This window comes from Electrophorus electricus, chromosome 9, assembly GCF_041902795.1.
Source record: "Electrophorus electricus isolate QZ-2024a chromosome 9, ASM4190279v1, whole genome shotgun sequence".
In the NCBI taxonomy this organism is placed as follows: Eukaryota; Metazoa; Chordata; class Actinopteri; order Gymnotiformes; family Gymnotidae; genus Electrophorus; species Electrophorus electricus.
The window spans coordinates 17697501-17721315 of NC_137505.1; the positions used below are offsets into that span (position 1 = coordinate 17697501).

The window sequence follows — 23815 nt, forward strand, 5'->3', positions numbered from 1 at the left end:
GTGCCGTATGCCTGCTCAGCTGGAAGCAGTGAGTGCAACTCCAACTTCTGTGTGTCCAGAAAGAGTTCTATATGAAATTCTGTTTTCACCGCAATCTATTGTCGTTCCCCTTTTCAGGAGCTGAGCTACTAGTCCAAAACTTTTTTTTTTTTTTTTTTTTTTTTCTTGGTTAAAGAGATTATAAAGTATATTTAAGTCTTACTTCCTGTGAAGCTCGTCAATGAACAAATGTGACACTAACTTCATAAGCCATTTTTATATGTATTCATTTGTGGATAAAATTCACACAGCCTTCACCCTTTGATCTGTAGATCGTGCTTTAATGAATGAAATGATTTTTTATGCCACTTGATAACTGCATGTTGTGACTGTCCTTTTCATTTCTGAGTGTGATGTGATCATGAAAGCAGATTTCATTGGAGCTTTGTGACAAACTAAGAAAAAACCAAAAAAACAAACCCATTGAAGTGTGAATGCTTTTTGTTTCAGGTCACGTAGTTTGTTCAGTCATTTGTGGAAGTTGCTCTCAGTTTTTACAATTTCACAAATGTGTGTATATCCTAGACATGTAAATGATTCGGGGCGACATTCATCTCTTGGTTTTTCATGCAGTTGTTTTTTTCTCTTTATAAAGAGGGCAATTTCCATTATAACAACAGCCTGAGGATTCGAGCTGGTGCATGTAAAATGTATAGATGTTAATGATGCATAATTTAGGAGTTAGGTGAAGATTAGAAAAACACACAAGCAATCTTACAGCACATGAAGCAACAAAAAACAAATAATGGTTAAGATCTGCTGGAAAGTAGTAACTAAATGTTTGGGACCGTCAACACCTTCGATTGATGTGGGGATCATGTCCAGTGTGACAGCTCAGATTTTTACTTACCCACATAAAAGCAAATCAAAACACATTCGTCATTTCAATTCTACTTCCTTATGTAAACATGGTTTCTCACCTGCTACTACCACCCATTTACTATGTTGTCACTAATGTCCAGAGGACTCTGTGGGCACGAGAGAGAACAGCACTCAACAGATCCATATCTGTAATTGTATGAAGATTCTTTCAAAGCTACTGATGGCTAAGTAGAGAGATGTTGTTGTTGTTGTTGTTGTTGATGATGGTAATAATAACAATAATAATAAGTTTAATTATATAGCGCCATTCACACTCAAGGTTGCGTTGCAATGACAGATGGAGACAAAAAAAAAAGACATCAATTGACACATAATTAACATATACAAATAGGAAGCGAAGTTATGTTGAGAAAAGAGATGTTTTAAGTTGTGATTTGAAAGAGGAAAGTGAAGAGCAGTGATGGAGAGATTGAGGAAAGTGTTCCCTAATTTTGGGCCCATGACACTAAAGGATCTGCCTCCTACAGAGACCAGTCTAAACTCGGGGATGGAGAGGAGACCTGCATCAGAAGACCAAAGTGTATGGGTGGGGCAGTAGGAGTGTAGGAGTTCAGCCAGGTAGGGAGGTGCAAGAGCTTTGAATGTAAGGAGGTTTTTAAACTGAACGCGTTCATGGATGGGGAGGAGGTCTAACTGGGAAACTATGGGTGGTGTGGGCTGATTTCCTTATACGAAGGAGGATTCTCGCAGCTGAATTTTGGACATATGGAAGTAAGCAGTTTGTTTTGTTTGGGATGCCAACGAAGAGTTCAGTAGTCAAGACGGGTGGTGACGAAGGCATGAACCAGGGTCTCCGCATCTGTTTGGAGAACGTGGGCCTAAGCCTAGCCATATTACACAGGTGAGAAGGCATTTTTGACCAGTGACTTGACATGGGATTCAAAAGAGAGAGAGGAGTCGGGAGTACACCAAGGTTCCTAACCGTGAATGAGGAATTGGATCAAGACACCGTCCAGATTTAATTTAAAATTGGAGAAATTTGAGATTTTGGACTTCGGGGGAATAATGAGAAATTGTTTTGTCAGAGCTTAGTTTTAAGACACTTCTCTACTTGAGATCTTGGATGCCAAAAAGTGAAACAGGAGGTGGTAGGGTAGTGTTGGCCTTAGTGTTAATATAATGTAGAAGATGGCTGTAGGTAGATGTTGGGGCAGTGTTGGCTCAGTGGTCAAGGTGTTCAAGCCCCACAATAGCTAGGTTGCCACTGAGTAAGGCCCTTAACCCTCGATTGCTCAAAGTTGTGTTCAGTCAGCGTTGTAAGTCACTTTGAATAAAAGCCAAATGCCGTAAATGTTGTGGTGCTAAGAAATGATTGATGTCTAAATAATAATCGGTGCCCTCCAACTGGTAGAGTGGTAGTGACTAGTGATTGGCAGGTTGTTGCCATGCTTAACATGTTTCAGCTGTTTGTAAGATTAAAGCTGATTGGTTGATTTGGTGTTCCTTAATGGCTGAGCAATACTTTTAAACTTTAACTTTCTTGGTTAAATGTTTACTGAAATAGATAACACACCTAGTTCATAATCATTAGGGTGTAGTAGGGGTTTGGCCACAAGGTGAACTGGAGTAAGATTTAGCCTGTAAACTATGGTCGGGAAACAGACACATCATTTTTTAATAGATAGCGTCTGAAAATTGATAATTAGTAGACTTTATTAATCATTTGCGAGCTCTAGTTTTACACCCAATCTTCAAATATTTTATTAAAATTATTAATGTAAACTTTATCTGCAAAAGTTATTTAATTACCTTTATGCCCCTATATCATTTATTGAAGCTGAGCAGCTCAAGCTGAGAAGTAAAGTTTGCCTGTAGTTGCGTATAGTTCAGGGAAGCGTGGTGATCATTAGTGCAAAGCCTCCGTAATCACACTTGAGTGTCTGTGGAAGTGCTCTGAAGAAACTGTGGTTTTCGGTCTGTCACACCTTGCTTCTCTGAGGTGAGACTCCGAAGCTGCTTGATTGTTTTGTCTTCCTCTGGTTTATTTGGTGTAAGGGTGACCCATTAAGATGGCAGAGAGGAAGGGGAAATTGATCCTGTAATCGGCTAATAATGGTGGTGAATAATGAAGTGTTACTCTCCATGTGTGAGGTGCCGCCCTTTCTATTTGTAATTAATAAACCTTTTTTTGGATAATTTCATTAATGGCCGGAAATAGTTCTAACTCTAATATATTTTTTTTTCTTTAAGAATTTACAAATGAACGTTATTTACTAAGGATATCGTACTATTTTCCAAGGTTGGTATGCTATTGAATCTTCATAATCCATCGGATTTGTGCATTTTACCATGTCATTGTTGTATTGGATGAGGATTTTCCTGCCACTTAAACGAATGTGGCAACTTGCCTTAGCCTATTGCAGGGTTCTCCAGTAAGCTTTCTAACACTGGTCAGAGCACTGGTGGTCTGATTTGAAATAAGCAGAAGAACACAGAATAATCCATAAGCACAAACTTAGTTGTTGTTTTTGGGGGTTTTTTTGTTTTGTTTTTTTTGTTCCCGTTGGTACTCCCATCACTCAGAGAGGGTAATGACTTTTTCACTTCAAGGATTAACTAAGGACAGTTTACAGTTAATCAACATTTATGCCCTTTTACTTAAGGTTTCTTAAGATGCGTCTTGCATCTAAACGCAATGTAGATCTTTGTCCCAGCAGTTCTTCTAAATTGCCCAAAAGGCAATTTGATGGAAAGCTGTTTCTGGCCTGCTTTTGCAGGATCAAAGTGCTAGGGCCTTCAAGAGATGTTTGCATGACTGCACAATTCCACTACTGCATCTAGAATTCTAAAAACACAGAATTTGTCTGGTTTACAATTCAGGGGGGCAAGTACCTTTTTAATGCTTTTAAAAATGAAAAGGCTACTTTCACTTTCTGTAAACTCATTTATACTCATTATTTCCCGTTCGTTATTTACAAAGTATTTTCTTTCAGTAAGCGAACCTATTACTACTTATCATTCGTTATTTAGCAAGTATTTTCACACTGCTTGATGCGTGCACCCAGCAGACCAATTTTCTCATCATGCTGTCTCAAAATAGCGGCATCAAACTTTTCTAGTTCCATGCATCGCTGAACCTGTTTATATTCTTCCTTAGTGAGTACTTGGTAAAACCGTGTCAAAATCTGTCTGCATGCTGCTAAATTTAAATCCTTAAAAAAAAAATCAGTATGCATTTTAAAAAAAGAAGCCATGAATGTGAGCATTTTGCTTGCACTGTAGCACCATGTATTTAACAATTAATGGATTGACTTCATATTTCATTTAGAAATATGTCTTGTCTAATCTAATGTCACGAACAAAGTGTACAGTATAATACCACAAAAAGTACTTGGTAAAAGAACATTTTTAAAAAATTATTTACAATTATAGGGAATAGTGAGGTAGGAAACTGCATTAGGCCTTTAGAGAATAGCTGGTTGGGGTTAATTTTATTAGTTTATTTATTTTTTGCTACATATTTTATCAGACTCCTTTCTAATTTTCCCTCTTGTACTTCTCTGTTGTCGCTGACTGAAGTGGGTTTCACACATGGATTTTGTCCATGGACTTTTTGGATCACTTTTATATTTGCACTTTTAATTCTAGAAAGCTGTCCACCTTTTCATTAAAAAAAAGAAAAAAAAACTGCATGTGGGATAAATTGCTTTTAGCATTATTAGCGTTATTAGCATAAAAGCTGCTGTGAATTTTTGGGATGTAGTCGAATTGTCAGTACTTCTGATTGCTTCCTTAAATATGTGTGTTTCATGAAAACGTTTTCACATTTTAAATCACTATATTGAAAATAGCAGCAGCAACAAATAACAAAACAGCAGCAGTGTTCAGCAATGAACAGTAAGCAGCAGAAGTTGCAGGTTGTTTCGTGTAATGCCAGTTCTTTACATTGGTTAAATTGGGGCCATGTGTGTAGTTTTGCATGATTCTAACTGTGTTCTATCCTCTTTGCAGAATGCTGCCTTTTTATATGGCCTAGGTCTGGTTTACTTCCATTACAATGCATTTCAGTGGTGAGTATTTATTTTTCTTCTGACAGTTACAGTATGTTTGCTGTGTGTGATGTTTAATCATTCAGTTCATCCTCGAGCTTTAATTTTTGTCATCATCAGTTACATTTGTGCTTAATTAGAGATGATCTCTGAGAATTGGACTTGGGTGATCAGTTTTTTACTGGACGTCTTTTGTCATTAGACGTATTGCAGTCATGTCTCTTGTGCGGGGAGTGTGTGGTTACAGACTTTCTCAGCTCGTCACACGTCAACTGTCATCTGGATAATGACAGATTCGTAGTGTGTGGGGAAATAAAACATTATGCCAGTGCTTCATTCCTAGAGTATGATCATAAAACCAGCATTTCCGGCGTGTACATAACCAGACCATTATATTAGAATTTTATAGACAAAGAATTTACTTGTATTTCATTACAGCATATATGAGCTGGATATCTGTTTAGTTCCTGTATAGCCACAGAGCACTCAGCTGTGTCCTGAGAGTACAAAATGTCAGGTCTAATCTAATTAAGCCTGATTCTTTTAAATATTTCATATTGCTTCATCGTCCTGTCTGTTGGTTTGTTCTAATGTATTTTGATTACATACAGGCAAAATGAAAATTAAGAATTTCTACCAAGCTATGTGAAAACATGTTGGAGTAGAATTAAATTTGGCTCCTGTTTGTGTTGGCTGTTCAGTAGTGTGTGTTGTGTTGTCTTGCAATTTGCAGTCTTTTGTGTTGTTCGAATCTTGGGTTCTGCAGTGTTGCGGGAAACTCGAGTGAGTTTTTCTTTGATCAGTGATCGACCGGGTGCTGTTTGAAGTGCTTTTGGTATGCATAACCTAGATTTTAAAAATTCCGCTGAACAAAGCGTAAACAGGCAGGTAAGGTTGATTCGCGTGCCCCATGGTGATGAGTAGGTTCCCTGTTTCAGGGGACACTTGATGGCTATTTCACTGACATCATTTTCAGTAGAAAACCTGCATCTCCTGGGAGGAGGGGAGAACATTTATCAACAAAGTGGTCAAATTTGAGGTTATAATTTGAATGCTTTGGTAGGGTTTTAATTTAAAATTGTGTGAGCAATTTAACACAACCAGGCCATTTTATTGAAGCTCCTGTTTATACGAATATTGAGGGGTACTTATTGTTGTCCATTCATTTATTAATTATGTGAAGAGCAAGGCCATGCACTTGCCATAGGCTAAGAGGCATGCTTCTGTCCCAGGGGCAATCCTTGAGCTTAAGTTATTGGTGGTTTTCTTTGTTTTTGTAGACCTTTTTAAGGAATTTTAATTGTCTTGGCTGCTCTAATACAACAAAGATTTTAATGTTCTACTGAAATATCTGCATTATTCATGTCTTCATGTACTATTTAACTTGCCTCCAGTACTTAAAGGTGCTATAGAGTAGAAAGCTGTATTTACCTTGGCATAGTTGAAATAGAATTCGGTACACGGAACTGAGGTTTGAAGGTGGTAAAAACAGAGTTTAAGGTTCATAGTATGTCAATCCTGCATAAGCAACATGAGTTCATACAATTGACCAATTCTTAAAAAAAAACAAAAAACTCCTGTTATCCAACAGTCTAGAATTATTCAAAATTTACACTTCTAAACTTTTCGTACACCATCCTATGTTCTACCCCTGGAAATATTAACATGGTCCTACACAGCTGAAACTTCTAATGTTAGCTTGTCCACCACTGAAGTGGGAAAATTGTGATTTGACAAGGCATCTTGTCCATCTGTTAAAATCAGTTTTGTTTGAGAAGTGAAATATCAAACATGTATGGTTGGATATCTAAATGCTCTATGGTTTTAATTTACTTTGTGGTGTTGAGATGAAAAGTAATGTGAGCTAGTATAGGTGATGTTGCCTACTAGCTAGTAAGCTCCAAGTTATAAGCAGTTAGCTAACTATTCTTTCACTTCACTTCACATATAGTGTGTTATATAACACACATATATATATATATATATATAACACACACACACACACACTGGTGTGAAAAGGTGTCTGCCCCCTTCCTGATATTTTTTGCATGTTTGTCACACTTAAATGTTTCAGTTCATCAAACTTATTTAAATATTAGACAAAGAACACAAAATGTGGTCTTTAAATGGTTATTGTTATTATTAAGGAAAATAATCCAAACCTACATGGCCCTGTGTGCAAAAATGATTGCCCCTAAACCTAATAACTGGTTGGGCTACCTTTTAGCAGCAGTAACTGCAATTAAGCGTTTGCGATAACTGGCAATGAGTCTTTTACAGCGCTATGGAGGAAGTTTGACCCACTCATCTTTGCAGATTTGTTGTAATTCGGCCACGTTGGAGGGTTTTGGAGCATAAACTGCCTTTAAGGTCATGCCACAGCATCTCACTCAAAGTCAGGTCAGGACTTTGACTGGGCCTCTCAAGTCTTCATTTTGGTTTTCTTAAGCCATTCAGAGGTGGCGTTTTGGATCATTGTCCTGCTGCAGAACCCAAGTGCGCTTCAGCTTGAGGTCACGAACAGATGGCCGGACATTCTCCTTCAGGATTTTTTGGTAGACAGCAGAATTCATGGTTCCATTTACCACAGCAAGTCTTCCAGGTCCTGAAGCAGCAAAACAGCCCCAGACCATCACACTACCACCACCATATTTTACTGTTGGTATGATGTTCCTTTTCTGAAATGCTGTTACTTTTACACCAGATGTAATGGGACATGCACCTTCCAAAATGTTCAACTTTTGTCTCATCAGTCCACAGAAGTCTTGGGGGTTCCCAAAAGTCTTGGGTATCAAGATGTTTTCTGGCAAAACTGAGATAAGCCTTTATGTTCTTTTTGCTCCGCAGTGGTTTTTGTCTTGGAAATCTGCCATGCAGGCCATTTTTGCCCAGTCTCTCTCTCATGGTGGAGTCATGAACACTGACCTTAACTGAGGCAAGTGAGGCCTGCAGTTCTTTGGATGATGTCATGGGGTCTTTTGTGACCTCTTGGATGAGTTGTCGCTGCACTCTTGGGGCAATTTTGGTCGGCCAGCCACTCCTGGGAAGGTTCACCACTGTTCCGCGTTTTCCCCATTTGTGGTTATGTGCTCTCTCTGTGGTTCGCTGGAGTCCCAAAGCTTTAGAAGTGGCTTTATAACCTTTTCCAGACTGATAGATCTCACTTACTTTGTATCTCATTTGTTCTTGAATTTCTTTGGATCACAGCATGCCATCTAGCTTTTGAGGATCTTTTGGTCTACTTCACTTTGTCAGGCAGGTCCTGTTTTAAGTGATTACTGGCACACCTGTTCTCAATCAAGAAATCGGGCCTGGGTGTGGCTAGAGAAACTGAACTCAGCTCTCCAAAGATGTGATAAACCACAGTTCATTTCTGTTTTAAGGTGGGGGGCAAATCACTTTCACACAGGGCCATGTAGGTTTGGAATTTTTTTTTCCCCTTAATAATAAAAACCTTTTAAAAACCGCATTTTGTGTTTACTTGTTATCTTTGTCTAATATTTAAATTTGTTTGATGATCTGAAACGTGTGACAAACATGCAAAAAAATAAGATATCGAAGGGGGCAGACACTTTTTCACACCTATGTATGTATGTTTGAACTGAAATATATATTTCAGTTCTCAAACAAAACTCAACAGACCGACTAGCTCACTTTTATTTTTATATATATATATATATATATATATATATATATATATATATATATATATATATAAATAAAAGTGAGCTAGTCGGTCTGTTGAGTTTTGTTTGAGAACTGAAATATCCTTCAAAGCAGGCTCAAGCACATTCTGTTGGATGCCTAAATGCTCAATGTTTCAGCATGGCAATTTATTTTTGACCTGCTGATTTTGTGTAAACCATTGATGCCTTGCCATAAACCAGCCAACTGGAGTAGAGCTCAATCATTGTTTGATTTGGACCTAGAATGAAATGAGCAATGTTCATGGAAAAAAAAAATCCCATAGTGTTGTAAATGGCATGTAAAACCAAATCGACGCATTTTTCATTCCAGTCAAAGTTGTACATCTATACAGACATTGGGGAACAATTTAAAAATACTGAATAAATGTATTCTAGGGCACCTTTTTAATCCAGTGATTTGGCAACCTAACTATGTGCTTCAGTTGGATAACAAGTTATTTGTTGTTTTTATGTAAAGAATCTACTTTTCATTATCCAAAAGACATGTCGCATGACAAATCACCTACTCCAGGATCATATAAATGCCCAGAGTTAAGCACAACATTGTTCATAACCCCAACTAACATCACCACCACCCCTCGCTCAACATGGAGATCTTGGGAAATTTCACGATTATACACACACATTCACGATTTTATATGAAATTCATCCCGTAATTCTGAACTGAAAATACGTTTGTCACCCAAGGTTGCGCTTTGTCGCCCAGCATCTAACAGCTGAAAAGATTCTGAAAATGTTGGGTCTTATTACATCTGTGTCTGACTTATTTTCAACATCAAGCATCTATGGAATTGAGGGCTTTGTAGATATACAAAATTTACATTTAAATGTATTCATGTATGATATGATGACCTGTTTGAAATGGCTAAAACCATCTTGACCTTGGTTAGCATTTAGACTGTTAGACTAGAAAGTATTAGAAACATTAATTCACATTTTGTTAGACCTTCTTGCGGTAAAGTGGATATTTTCCATTTAGTTTATGAGAAGGAAAAAGTGATTTCTTAACAGCTGGGAAATGCGGCAGTGGAAAGTCATGACAGGCCCAACATCAGTAAAGCAGGATGCGTCTCTGTCCAGATTAGACTACAGAGCAGAAATGTGGCGAAGGTTTCAGAGGTGCTTCTCATTGCTTTCATGTTCTCATAGACCTTCCATTGGTATTTCTTTTATCTTTATTTTAAATGGCATTTTGCATTCCAAATATGTTGGCCGCCTTGATCACATATAGCGTCTTAACTTGCCTAGCAAACTGCTTTGAAGTAGCAAATATGTCTAGATTATTAATATTTAATCCTGGAGGTGCCTCTCTCCCTGTCTTAGGCCAGTGCAGCCCACCTCATCAGAGGCCCATTCTGGACAGAGAAGGTAGGCATGCCTTGTTACTTTTGTAAGGGTATGCCTCAGACATGCTTAACCCTATCAGTGTGGCTTCATAACATTCAGAAATTAACTGTAAACTTGTGCAATGCAATGCTTGAGGTTACGATATCGGTGCACTGCCATTTCTTAGTAAAACAAAGAAGGCCCCAAGTGTGTAGCACAAACTGCAGACCTTCACCTTGATAAATTAATGAATAATTAAAAGTTCCCCCAGCTAAAGGAAATCTAACAGGTTCATCACACATTAGCTCTCAGCTTCGTGAGTTAGTGGTTACACTGGCCAGCCTCTGCCTGAGGAGGTAACCTTCCCCCACCCAACTCTTCCGAGCGACACACACAGATGACCTGCTTGTATGCATTCTTTTCTCTCTCTCTCTCTCTCTCTCTCTCTCTCTCTCTCTCTCTCTCTCTCTCTCTCTCTCTCTCCCCCCCCCCCCCCCCCCCGTGTGTGTGTGTGTGTGTGTGTGTGTGTCACATTCCTCCACAGTGGGATTTTTACCTCCTCTAACAGGCTTGGCTCTGTGACAGTAGCAGTGTTCTGGAGGTCAGCGAGGCTGAGACAGAATGTGCTGCGTATAATTGTCTTATTTTGGTCTAATTTTCCTCCTTAATTATATTTCAGATTGCCATCTATATTTATTTGTTGAATTTCTAATTCAGTGAGAAAATCAATTCTTTCAATATTGAAATATACTTCACTGGCGTATTGTGTATGAGTCATGTACCTACATTTTTAATTTGTCTAACTTTTGCAAAGAAAGAAATGTTAGCAAAGTAGAATAGGCTGTTAAACCTCAAACACAAGTTAAAGTGAGCATTTACCATATACTAAGCTTAGTTGAGATGAAGCGTCTGGAAATGTCATTGGAGGTAAATTAGCTCACATAAACTTCAGGGTCATGCTGAATGTTCTTTAAATGGCATAGCTCAACTAAGTCCCCCATTTAAATTGTACTTTAGTGTTGCATCCCCGTGCTTTAAATATAATACTCAAATTCCATGACTAAATAGGACAGGGCAAACTCGAGGCCTAGGTGAATTAAATATTTACCTTCCTAGACTGATTTTACTTAATTTGACTTAGTTTTATATGTTCCGAGTCTTTCTCTTTCTGTGGGGAAAAACCAAGGCTCCACCATCAGATTCGAACTCTGGTTAAATCTCTGGCTTTTAACTGCACATTTGACATTAAGTGGTGCTTTAGAGTGGATTTCAAATCACATTTAATTCTAAATGGCTTGCTTGTAAATATGGTCTGGAGACTCATGGGAAATGTGGACAGAAATCGCATGTCATGGTGGCTGTTTGTTCAAAAGATATTTGAAAGCTCAGCCAAAGTGCAGTTGTAGTGAAGCGGTGGAAGCCCAGCCAGTGGGAACTGGGCAGTGTCTTCCATTCCAAACCCCCCACCCCGGAAAAGCATGAGGTGGAGTTGAGGTCAACAGAACGACAAGATGCATACATTTATCAATGCCTGAGTTAGTGGATAAACTTGTCCTTCAGAAGTTCATGTCACTGTTAGCGTACTTTACATGGGAGCGAGTAACCCATGTAATAACAGCTCATTTGTGTGGAATGGCTTCATTCAAAAGCAGACAGGGACTAGTCCAACAGCCTGAATAGGTTCGCGCCCTCTTGTATTTCAGCAGGCTAATGAACCGAGTCTGTATCTGAGGACCTCCTTGTCCCCCTAATAGCGGTCATGCGTGCTCTGGCCAGTGCGGCAGGCTGTTTGTCAAGCGTGGCCCGGTCAGGGGGTCGGCGAGGACTCGAGGTCAGGGGGTTCGCCGGAGACGTTCGGCTGAGGCTGGGAGACACGCACATGCCGGTGGGGGCCGTGGAGTGTGTCCAGTGAGCGTCGATTTGCAGAGCGCGCGTGCTTATGTTGGACATCTCGTTCTTCGCGACCGCCATACATACCGACGCACGTGCGCGCCGGCCAAGAAATTGCCCCGTTGCCATGGCGACTGCGTTGCCTTGAGTGCTGCCGGTGTCCTATTAAAGGTGTGTGTGTGTGTGTGTGTGTGTGTGTGTGTGTGTGTGTGTTAAGAATGCAAACACCAGGCGTTCCAATCACAGTGCGACTTTGGGTTTGGCTGTTCATTTCCACACCCAGTGCCAGAAACGACTTCCAGGGCCCATCGGAACATGCGTGCGGCGGGGGGAGTACACTTCCGCTCAAACACTCTCCCTACTTCCCTGTCTTCCGCAGGGCAATAAAGGCCTTTCAGGAGGTGCTCTACATCGACCCCAGCTTCTCAAGAGCCAAGGAGATCCATCTACGGCTGGGCCTCATGTTCAAAGTCAACACTGATTTTGAGTCAAGCCTAAAGGTATGTACGCTTCACTTTTCCTGTCTTACAAACGCAGGCTTTGAAGCCAAATGTGACATGGCCTAATTATTGTATCATCGTTGCTTTAATGTCTGTCTGAGGTTATAGCATGCATATATGGATGTTTATGGATCAGGAAGATACAGTTTTTGATATTTACTGCTATCTTGAGTTCTTGTTGCCATCATATTTTTAATTTATTTTTTGTTCAAATTTGAAACTGCTGGAAATCTATTCTGTCCTCCACGTGCTTCTGTTGCTGTGCTTGGAGCATTTATTGACGTCCCTTTCTGTTTTGGTTCGATATCAAAAGCTAAACATTTGGACCTTGTACTCCAGGAGGTCCATCTTCCTGGTTTGACTCCGAGCCTTGTCTGTTCAGTTCCCACACCCTTTGGGTCCACTGTGCAGAAGTGACGTGCTTGGATGCAGTCATGCTAGCACTGAAGGCAGGCAGCTTCATTTGTTTTCTGAAATGACACGTATAGAGATATAAACCAAGTCCTACCCGTACGACACAGTCGGATAATGTTTTACCAGATTGTGCAGTGGCTTTGTTTGCTCACTAAGTAGATGCTAAGCTGGCAGCATAATCACGCGGTACTGACGTTTGTAGCTCAAGGCTGAGGACATTACGTGCACTCCACACACTTTGGGCTTATGAGCCCATTATTAGCGAGTCTGTGGGAAAGGCAGTAACGTTTTCCTGGTATACAGGGACAGCTGTTGACTGGTAGCATCATCTTCCTCTGTTCCTGCATGTCAGCAGGTCTGGCAGTGATGGTGTGCTATAAATGTTTACAGCTGCATGGCTGAAATGGGGCGTGTCTTCCTAGTGGGAGCGGTTGCTCGTGATTGGAACTGTGCTAGCTGGACGATGATGGACAGCGCGTGTGATCTGCGCATGTGCTGTGGGTCCTAAGCTGTGGAACGTTTACCTCGCTTGTCTTTCAAATTGTGATCGAGTTAAAGCAAGACAGACGGTTGCAAAAGTCATGCAGACGTTTTTGATGGTTCAGAAACCTGATAGTTTTAGTCTTGTGTATGCTTCAACACCAGTCAAATACACTTGTGTATTTCTGAAATGTGGGCATATCTTGGCTATGAATTTTTATTGCTGTTGAACAAGTTCAAGCCATGCTCCAATACCATCTGAATAAGGCATGGTTATTTTAGACAAAGTAGTTTTAAAAGCGAGGTAAAGTTTCGCGTTGCGTACGTGTGCGGGTGTGTTGGGGCTCGGCCTTGTTTTTCCATGGCCTCTTGTGGAATTTGCGGTAGCTGGAGGCGGAGTCTCCCAGCGTCCCTCCGCCCTCTTCAGCGTCAGCCCGAGCATGCTGTGGAGCCATCTGGAAGAGAGGAGCCAGCGTGCCGGGGATGTGATCCGCCATAATCGACCTCTTCCTCCTCGTCGCCTTGCTCCCTCCTCCCCAGCCTCTGCCCTCTTTTGAGCCTGGACTTGTGAATGGATGGAGACTCAAAGCTGTCAGGCTCGTTAACCCCCCCGCAGATGCGACGGGCATGTCGCACTATCAGGTGCTTTGATTTCTTCCTTTCTGCCATCCAGAAGGCAGGCTGTGCTTAATCATATGCCTCTGAAAGCCTTTCTGTGCCTTTATTAGTGGGAAGTATTCCCCTCGCTGTGATGAGTGTGGGTCTACCCCATGGCCTGGTGTTTTTTAGCCCAGGCATCACCTTTGTGGTGTTGTAAAGGCTGGGTGGTTTAATAAAGCTCACTGTGCCCGGTGCCAGGGATTCTGTCCCGATACCTTGCACACACTGCTTTTAGGCTGCCGGCTTGGCATAGGCGGACCTAGGGGCAGCTGGAGAGCAAGGTCGCCTCAGTGCCTGACATGGCCGGGGAGGGAGGGAGACGCACAGTCCACAATTAGAAATGGTACAGTACTCTGCTGTCATTTCTCACATGGGTTGACCGGTGCAGCAATTCTGCTGCAAACCCGCCACTCCCCAACGACACGGTGCAGGGAGAGCCTGCCTCGAGCCCTCAAGTGTGTGATTTAAAAGCTTGCAAGCGCATACGTGTGCGCACGCGCGGGAGCAGTGTTTCATCTCTCAGCTACTGCTCCCTCACTTTGCACTGGTCGTTGGAGGGAGCAGGAAGCTGGCAGTCCTGCCGCACGCTCCCGCCAGCATGGCGCCCGGCTCACAGAGGACACATGGCCGCTCGAGGGTGAGCCGGCACCGCTCTGGATAGGTAGGTGTTTTCGTGCCTGTGTGTGTGTGTGTGTGTGTGTGTGTGTGTGTGTGTGTGTGTGTGTGTGTGTGTGTGTGAGCGCGCGCACCTATGTGTGTGGGCTACTTCGGCAGTGCTAACTGTATGCAGTTCAGTTGTTGCCTGCTTTACGTTGACTGCTATTTCACAGCTCCAGTTAACCTATAAAGGGAATCCCTCACTCAGAACACAACCTGGTCTAAGACTGTGTTTATTTCTAGGCATCATTCATGTGCTGAAATGTGATCTTTTATTGTGTGGTAGAGTATAGATTGGATGTTGTGGGATTCTTGCGAATCTCTACGCGGTGCGGGGGGGGGGGGGTCAAGCCTTGTGTCCTAGGCAGGATATTGTTCTTTACGCCCACGCCTCCCACCCATTGTTACTGCGCTCTCGGCAGGTGGACCGTTGCCTTGATCCCTTAGTGAAGGCGGACGTGGAGGCTTGTAACAGGGTTTACTCCTCAGGCATCTAGTGGACTGGGCGCGCATGCAGGTTTGCCCTCGTCGGCCGCCGTACCAGTCCTCTGTTATGACTTCGAGCACGTGTGCGCGTTCAGGACCTCGACACGTCCTTGGAACCCGCTCTCCGGTTCGCTCCGTCGCCTGCTCCCATCGCGCTGCTTCAGTTTACGTTGCAGCTTGACTATTGTTTGTCCCTTTGGACCGCTAGGCTTATCCGGGAGTCGCGCCCCCAACAGGGAACCACGGCCTGTGTCGGCCGGCCGTCTGTTTGTACAGCAGGTGCAGGAATGGCTTTGGCCAAGCACAGCTGTACTGCGAAAACTTATGAGAGTTTCCACGTGAAAGGACTCGGGGAAGCTCCCGGTTTCCGGCTCAGGCGGCAGGCCAATTCTCTCCTCTCTCTCAGTTTAATGGTGGCGTCGTGCTTGGAACTAGATTGCGAGCGCGTTGCAGTGCAGGTTAACGGGTTTTGCTGTTCAGTGTTACGGCGGGAACACGGGAGCGTATCTTGCTTTGAAGGCGTCTCCGGCGTGTCCAGCATCCAAAGATAGTTCGGGCTCACGGGGCACGTCTGGTAATCAGATATTCATAAAGGCAGGTGATGCTCATAGTGTGCAAACGGGGGCAGTCGTCTAGCAATTCTTTATTCACAAATTTCTCTATAATGTGAAATGTTTCAGGTGTCTATTTACAGGCGATCTATTTTAATCTCTGCACGGTGTGTAAAGGGGGCCCTCCGCCTGAGGCGCCGGGCGTGAGCCTACCTCAGTCCTCAGCTACCTCTGCTAACTCTTTACAGCACTTCCAGCTGGCTCTGATTGACTCGACGCCCTGCAGCTTGTCCAAAGCCGAAAGTGAGTAGCGCTTCACCTTTTGCCTTTTATGCTCCAGATTAGTTCAAACGCTGCCACTCAGTAACTTTTGCGCCGCGCTGGGCGGGATCAGGGTTTGTGGGTAAAAGTGGGACTTGTGCTAAGGCTGGATGGCGTCCACTAGTGCTTTGTGGAATGTCAGGCGGGTGGGGGGTTCCTCCATTGCCATTTCCATGCTCCGGGAATCCAGTTGCCAAGGAAACTGCGTTAGCGGGTTCAGCTGTGTGTAGCGGTGCAGGGCAGCAGTAATGAGAGGTTGAAAAGAGCACCCAGGGCCCACTAACCTGCCTGGCTCCCTGCGTGTGTTCTGTTCCCTGCTACTTGCTCTGTCTCCGCGCCGGTGATCGTGAGTTGGCTCGCTGTGTGTATTTTCACCATCACTGTTGGTATTTCCTTTTGATTGTTTTTCCCTTCCTCTTTTCCCTTTGTGCAGTTCAGTTCCACATTGCTCATTTATATGAGATTCAGGTGAGTGATTTTGTCTACTTTCATTTGTGTTAACCAGTTTTTGGGTAAATCCTCAGATATATATATATATATATAAAAGAACTGAAGCTAAAATGGGAAGAACGTCACTGGAGGATGTGAAGTAGGCATTTGATTGTATATCTTGACACTGGTGATAACTTCTTTCTACTCAGAATACAGAGCTTGAATTCAGAAGTCTAAATAAAGTCTAGGGATGGTTAAGTCTGAGGGCACCATCCTGTCTCCCTGCACGAGCACTCAACCACCCTTACTGTGCTCACATGCTCAGAGACACCGAATGTCCAATCAGCTATTACCACCCAGGGCTAGAGCACCTTGTTCTGAAGGTGGTGTTCTTTTTTAGAGCTCTGTGTTCCTGTTGCTCTCAGCTTTTAGCTATGGAAAATGGAACTGCTTACAGTACTTACGAGTGCTGAAGTATTTTCTCTTACCTTCTGGGACTGACGCTTTCTGGTAACTCTCAGTTAAATGTATGGTCAAATGCACACGCATGCGCACAGGAAGTCTGAGGATGGGTCTGTCTTGTATTATTTCTGTGTGTACACACCTCCAAGTGAGTTAGCTAGGGCTTGTTAAGTATTCATCTATTGCTTCCACAAACCCGATCTGAGTTTCAAGGTCGCCAAGAAAAACAAACCCTCTTGATTGGGCTTCTCATGTTTCTCCTGCACGCATGTGCCTGCGCACACACATGTGCATACACACACAGACGATGGCCCGTTAAGTCTAGCCTGTCCCGGACTGACCTTCCCTCTCTACTTGTGTCGGATGCTGTCTGCCTAGTCCAGTCCTTGCTGTTTGCTGTGGTCAGTCTGTGCTGGTCTGTTGTATCCCCCTTAGGGGCCATAGAAGTGCCAGCCTTTGTGTCTGCTAATCCCTCGCGCTCTCCCTGCAGAAGAAGTACCGTGCCGCTAAGGAAGCTTACGAAAGCTTGTTACAAACGGAGAATCTTCCAGCACAGGTGAAGGCAACTACCCTCCAACAACTGGGTAAGCTTTCCACCATTGAGTTTCCCTGACTTCTGCGCACAGTGTAGGGCACAGTTAACCATTTCTGTGGATGTCTGGCTAATTTTTGTCTGTGATCTCAAATGGTGCAGAAACTGTGGTGTATAAAAGGAATGATTTGAATCCTCTAATATTAGATGGTTTGATTTTCTTTTTTATTTCGATTTCCTTGACTGCCTCTGGATACATCACAGATTAATGTGGTACATATGAAATTTCATCCAGAAACGGAGAAATCATGTACTCCCTTCACTTTCTCTTAAAAACATTTTGCCTGCCATTTCCAACTGCATTTCTCTCGGACCTAATCCCTGGTTTCCTCAGTGCCTCCACATTCCTTAGGGCCTTCCCGTCTGTCTGATGCAAAATTTCACAATATGTAAATTGTCCCAGTCCAGTTGAGACCTCACAAAAATGGTCAATGTCCCTTCAGTGTGCCTTTTGCCTGCTCCCTCTGGCTACAGTCTTTGCATTCCTTTCAAAAATCTAGTCTAGAATTTAGGGGGGGGGGGGGGGAGCTGTCATAAAACCGTTCACTGTAAACTCATCGGCCTGGGTGTTGTTGCCATGGTGACTGCTCTGGGCACAAGTGCTTGCCACAGGTGTTAAAAGCTCAGCTGGGATAGGAGCCTGAGAGAGTCGGGGCTTGTTGGGCTGGGAAGGTGGGGCGTTGTCTACACACCAGCCCACTTCCCTTAAGAACCTTTTAGATGGGTAAAGCCAGGCACTGGTGGGGCTGTGTGGGTAGCAGGCTCTTGGGTGGGATCTGACGAAGCTGATGGTGGTAGTTGGAGCGTCTCCTCCATCCCCAGGATTCCACGCCACCCCATTTGTGGTCCGATTTGGCCAATGGAAGAGTGGCAAGTGCCCAGGTGCTGGTTTGCTTCGTGTTGTTTTGGCGCGCAAGAGCTGAACTGATGCCCATGTTCCTGCTTCCCCAGGCTGGATGCATCACACGGTAGAACAGCTAGGAGACAAAGCCAACAATGACAGCTATGCTATTCAGTGTCTGCAGAAGTCTCTGGAAGCAGACCCCAACTCTGGACAATCTTGGTACTTCCTGGGCAGGTACTTATTATTCATGATTCAATTATTTCATTTAATTTATTTAATAAATATAACCAAATGTATTTTTTTGGTCTCTGATATTATGATTTTTTTATGTATTGGGTTGACCGGCAGTATGGGGTCTAACGGCTGCAGTAAATGTTATATTATCTCTAAAAGATATAATGGTTTATCTTTAGTGACATTACTACAGAGATATTAACCATACAGATACACAATAATGTTAAAATGTTTTTAAAACACTGTTGACTTAATGTTTAATATTTAAGTTAAACTATTGCCCAGTGGCTTATTGGCTACCACTATGTCTGCCGTGAGCTAGATGACTAGCATGCTAGTACCAAATAATTTGTCAATTAAATTTTGACCCAAAAAAGTGTCATTGCTCAGTTTAATGTCACCATGGGAGGAAAGTCTGCAAAGAGCTGTGTTGTAAGACAGTGGCAATTTAGCATACACTGTGACATCTAGACTCATCTTCATATTGTATCAGTTCTCTTATAAGTGCGTGGTTTCTGTCTTTTTGATTTAACCATGACAGATCACCACAGGCTGAATGTCACATTCCCCCTTTCGTACAGGTGCTACTCCAGTATTGGGAAGGTCCAGGACGCTTTCATGTCTTACCGGCAGTCTATCGATAAGTCGGAAGCCAGTGCAGATACGTGGTGTTCAATAGGGTAAGCACCACTGCAGTTCCTACTCCAGCTCAACCACAAGGTCGGAGTTATGAACACCACACGAGGTGGCTACCCCTAACTCTGTCCAGCTGACGAGGAGGTTCTGTAGAAAACTGCTTCCTTCTAGATGCCGCAGATGGTGTCTCAGGTACAGAAGTAAGGGTGTTGGTGAGGCTGCCACACCCTCCCTTTTAGGTAGATGCTGTCTGGGAAGTAGTAAGGCTGGTGACGTCACACTTGGGTGCTGAGATCTGCAAACACAGTGAGACAGAACAAACTGAATTGTTGATTTGAACGGAGATTTGGTATATGTAGTAATTAAGTCGGATTCATTTTTTCCCTTTGCTTTTAATTGTAATTTGTCATTTGAGCCGGTGATTGTTCTGTAAAAAATGCGACTAAAACTTGAGGCAATACTGAACTTGCATTCAACACCAGTTTAGCAGAATGTTGCGGATTGGCAGAATGTGGATTGAAAACATGTTTCAACATTAAAAGCTGTGGTTGGCAGTGTTGCTTGGGTGGGAGAATGTCTGCTTTATTATGCTTGGCGCACACGATTTTAGCCCCCACTTTGCTGTTGGAGAATCATCTTTGGACAATAGCCCTACCTTGACACTCGTGTTGTACAAGTGGTTCAGCAGCTCTGATGAGCTGTTGTAGGCTCTACAGCATTTTCAGACATTTGACGTTTTTGGTGATGAATCTTGTATGTTGTGTGCAACAAGTAGAAAGCGCAGAGATGAGCACCAGCCACTGAGAATGTGAGAGAACTGCTGCTTGTGTGCAGTTGTGGCCAAACGTTTTGAGACAGACACACATTTTGGTTTTCTCAGTTTACTGCTTCATTTTTCTTTTGGATCCTTTTGTCAGATGTTTATATGGAATAATGAAGTACATTTATAAGCATTTCATAATTAAAAAAAAAAACGTTTTATTGACAAATGCATCCAGTTTAAGCAAAGACTTTGTATATACAATCTTGACCCTTCTTTTTTTAAGACTTCTGCAATTCGCCTTGGCATGCTGGATATCAGCTACTTTGCAAAATCTTGACTGATGGCAACCCATTCTTTCATAATCAGTGCTTGGAGTTGCTCACAGTTTGTGTGTTTTTGTCCACCCTGTTTTTGAGGATTGACCACAGTTTCTCAATGGGATTGAGATCTGGAGTGTTTCCTGGCCATGGACCCAACTTTGTTCGGAGAAGAAATCATTTGTCCAGATGTCCCAAACAGTCTGAAAGGATTTATCAGAAAAAATAACTTTACCCCAGTCTTCTGCAGTCCAATCCCCATGCTTCCTGCACAATGTCAGGCTGTCCTTGATATTTTTCTTGGAGAGAAGTGGCTTCTTTGCTGCCTTTGTTGACATCAAGCCATCCTCTAAAAGCCTTCGCCTCACTGTGCATGAAGATGCCTTCACACCTGCCTTCTGCCATTCCTGAGCAAGCTCTGCACTGGTGGTGACCTGATAGTGTAGCTGCATCCTCCTGGCACTTGCTTGACTTTCTTGGGTGCCCTGAAGCCTTCTTCACTGTAATTGAACCTCTCTCCTTGAACGTTCTTGATTTGATGAATGGTTGAATTAAATCAGCTGCCTTGTCCTCGTTAACAGTTTCTCGTGAGCTAACGAGAAGACCATTGAAATGATGTTAGCAGGCCATTTTGTGGCAGGGCTGAAATGCAGTGGCTGGAATGCAGAAATTTTTGTGATTAATTTTCATGGCAAGGAATGACTTTGCAATTAATCGCAATTAATCTGACCACTCTTCACAATCTAGAGTTAATGCAAATTGCCACCCTAAAAACTGAAACAGCAAACTTTGTGAAAACCAAAATTTGTGCTAGTCTCAACTTTTGACCACAACTGTATATAGAATAATTCTGATTACATGCCTCTTGTGTATAACCTAAAATAAACAGCCAGATATTAAAGCTTCTACATTTCTGAATCTTGTTTTTGCTAATATGTGGGGAGAGCATTTTTGGAAAGAGAGACGGAGTGATTATTTACATGTTTGAGCATTATGCTCTTTTAAGCCTCAGCTGCACCAGGCACCACCCGGAGCTTTCCCACCTGCTCCACCACACCTTAGCATAGGTTGGAACTTTTCCTGTGCACTTCCTGTGGCCATGGACATCATATGAAAAATGTTGTCTTGCTACTGATGACTGTTTGCTCTGTCGTTTTCCACAGAAATGTTATCCTTGATCTTGAACTATGAGCTTTTTTCATTTAAGTCTGTGAGAAACCAAGTTGAGGCAGATTTGGCATTTAAAGGAGGAGTATGATTGAGATGGGGGTGTCGTGGTATAGCAGTAGTGACGATAACCGTGATGTCTATTTTTAAATAACTTCTAAGTAATATGGAGGTGGTAATAGAGTAAATAATTCAGCTCCAGTAACTAAGGCAGATGATTAGCTTGAAGGATCCTTTGTTTATCTGTCCATCTCGTTGCATTTTCACTATTCATTAATTTAATATAATTGTTCTTCTGTATAGCTGAGGTTACTGTTTCCCCACGTCACTATACTCGTATTGAGTAGTGTCTTTTATTTGCCAAAAAACAAACCCCAAAAAACTTTAAGGATGTACTTAACTGACATTATTATTTTGTTCTAGCTTCCAACAAATGTCTGCACTGGTCTGATAAGCGGTCATCACCATGGTGTGTCAGTCAAAACATACGGTAGTGACAACAGGTTGTTGTCTGAAATAAATAATACAGGAAAGAGCTAAACAATTATATAATGTAGAATTGGTTAGCATTAAAGCTATGAACATCATTACCTTTGCGTACTATTAGTAGCCTACCACTCACCTTAATAACAAATACGGACTCACGTCAACGATTACTTCAGTTACGAACATGTTAATACTAAACCAACCACACTTGGAAACCCCTCAGTTTAAACTCTGCAGCACGCTACTCAGACACCAAACAGCAGCATGATCAGTGGGTAAGCTTTCTCTTAAAGGGGCAGCGTCTTGGACATTATTTGGATCAGATTTTCTATAGATGTCGCGATACTATCATGAATTACTTTGGCCACAATAATCCATGTAGTGAAAAATCTGATCTGGCGACAGACGGGTTGCGATGACCACAGCTTAAGGCCTAGTCCGTTTTCTGCTTTAGACCCCTGGTCTCCAGCTACGGTTGTCCTCGCATCGCTACCCTGCATCTCCTCACCGGCGTTTTCCCCCCCTCTCTCTCTCTCGCACCTCCAGGGTACTGTATCAGCAGCAGAACCAGCCCATGGACGCCCTGCAGGCCTACATCTGCGCCGTGCAGCTGGACCACAGTCACGCCGCAGCCTGGATGGACCTGGGCACGCTCTACGAGTCCTGCAACCAGCCGCAGGACGCCATCAAGTGCTACGTCAACGCAACCTGCAGCAAGTCCTGCCCTAACGTCAGTGCCCTCACTGCCCGGATTAAATACTTGCAGGTAGTGGCCAGACTGAAGGATGATGCATTTTGGTTTTTCCCCTCTCATTTTTCCATTACATGAAACATTGTTTGATGTGCTTATCATGGTTTGAACTTTGTTGCTTTCTCCAAAGTTGCAAATTGGTTTTGTGTATATGTGCATATCTTGGTTTTGTTTTAGAACTGACCTTATGTCATAGATTGTATTGTGTGCATTCTGAATGATCATTTCCATCTGCAGTTCAGTGCATACTTCCATTGCATTGCCTGAAGTATTAGAGTTTTAATACTAAATCTTACCACAGTTATGCTGCAATTCCAAAATAATATATGCCTTATGCACGTTTCAGCGTAGATAACCAACCTTTCTTCAGTCCAATTTTGATTTTTACACAATCTTTCCTAGGCTCAGTTGTGTAACCTACAACACGGTAGTCTACCAAGTAAAAGTAAAATGCTTCCTAGTATTGAGGAGGCGTGGAGTCTTCCGATTCCAGCAGAGCTTACCTCAAGACAGGGAGTGCTGAACACAGCCCAGCAGGTGAGACCAGCTCTCCTGGACAGGCCTGTAGACACACACGCGCACCCCCTACCCCACCCTCTATCTTAGCTTAATTAGTCTGGCCCTTGTTTTCTTAACATGGTACTCGCTTCGGCCAAGTGTGCCTTTTTATGACAGTTAAGTTTATGACTTTGTGGACACTTTAATGTGGACACTTTAACTTTGTGGACACTTTAATGTTTTTAACACTGCCTGCTTAATATTCACAAAACTCTGTGTTTTTATTTTTTTTTATAAACTATATAGTTTAAAGTTCTTTTGACCATAGATCTCATATGCATAACAGCTCACCCATTCATTTCTACAACCTTACTGTTCATGGAAACTAAACCATAACAGAATGGCCACATGCAAACCAGTATCAGCTGTCTGTCCGTGGTGAATGTAGCACTTCTGAATGCGTTAGCATGCGTCAAGCATATGGTGGAGCGACTGTTGTGCGAAAACGGTTCATAAACGTTCCCTTTCCTTGATCCCTTGTTCTCATTAACGTTGTTTTTTCTTGGGAAGCTGTTTGATATCGATCATTTCTGTACATACGCTTCAGCGTCAAATGGTGTTGAATGAGGCTTATTCAGTTTCTGTTGTTCGTATTCCTTCCATCACTACTGCCAAGAAAAAACAAACAAACAAAACCAAAGCCTGGGAAGTTCATGGAGAGGCGGCGTTTT

General features: G+C 42.6%; 1 protein-coding gene across 6 annotated transcripts in view; it reads left to right on the plus strand.

The window, feature by feature from the left end:
- kdm6a (lysine (K)-specific demethylase 6A) overlaps positions 1-23815 on the plus strand; it is a 42402-nt gene that overhangs the window by 5494 nt on the left and 13093 nt on the right. The window contains exons 5-14 of one of the 6 annotated variants that reach the window (XM_035522947.2): positions 4873-4931; positions 9941-9985; positions 12213-12333; positions 15830-15884; positions 16336-16370; positions 17287-17380; positions 18340-18466; positions 19048-19146; positions 22382-22601; positions 22989-23123. In XM_035522947.2, coding sequence (XP_035378840.2) covers positions 4873-4931; positions 9941-9985; positions 12213-12333; positions 15830-15884; positions 16336-16370; positions 17287-17380; positions 18340-18466; positions 19048-19146; positions 22382-22601; positions 22989-23123 — 990 coding nt within the window. The other 5 variants (XM_081720922.1, XM_081720923.1, XM_035522949.2 and 2 more) reach the window with 5 other exon arrangements.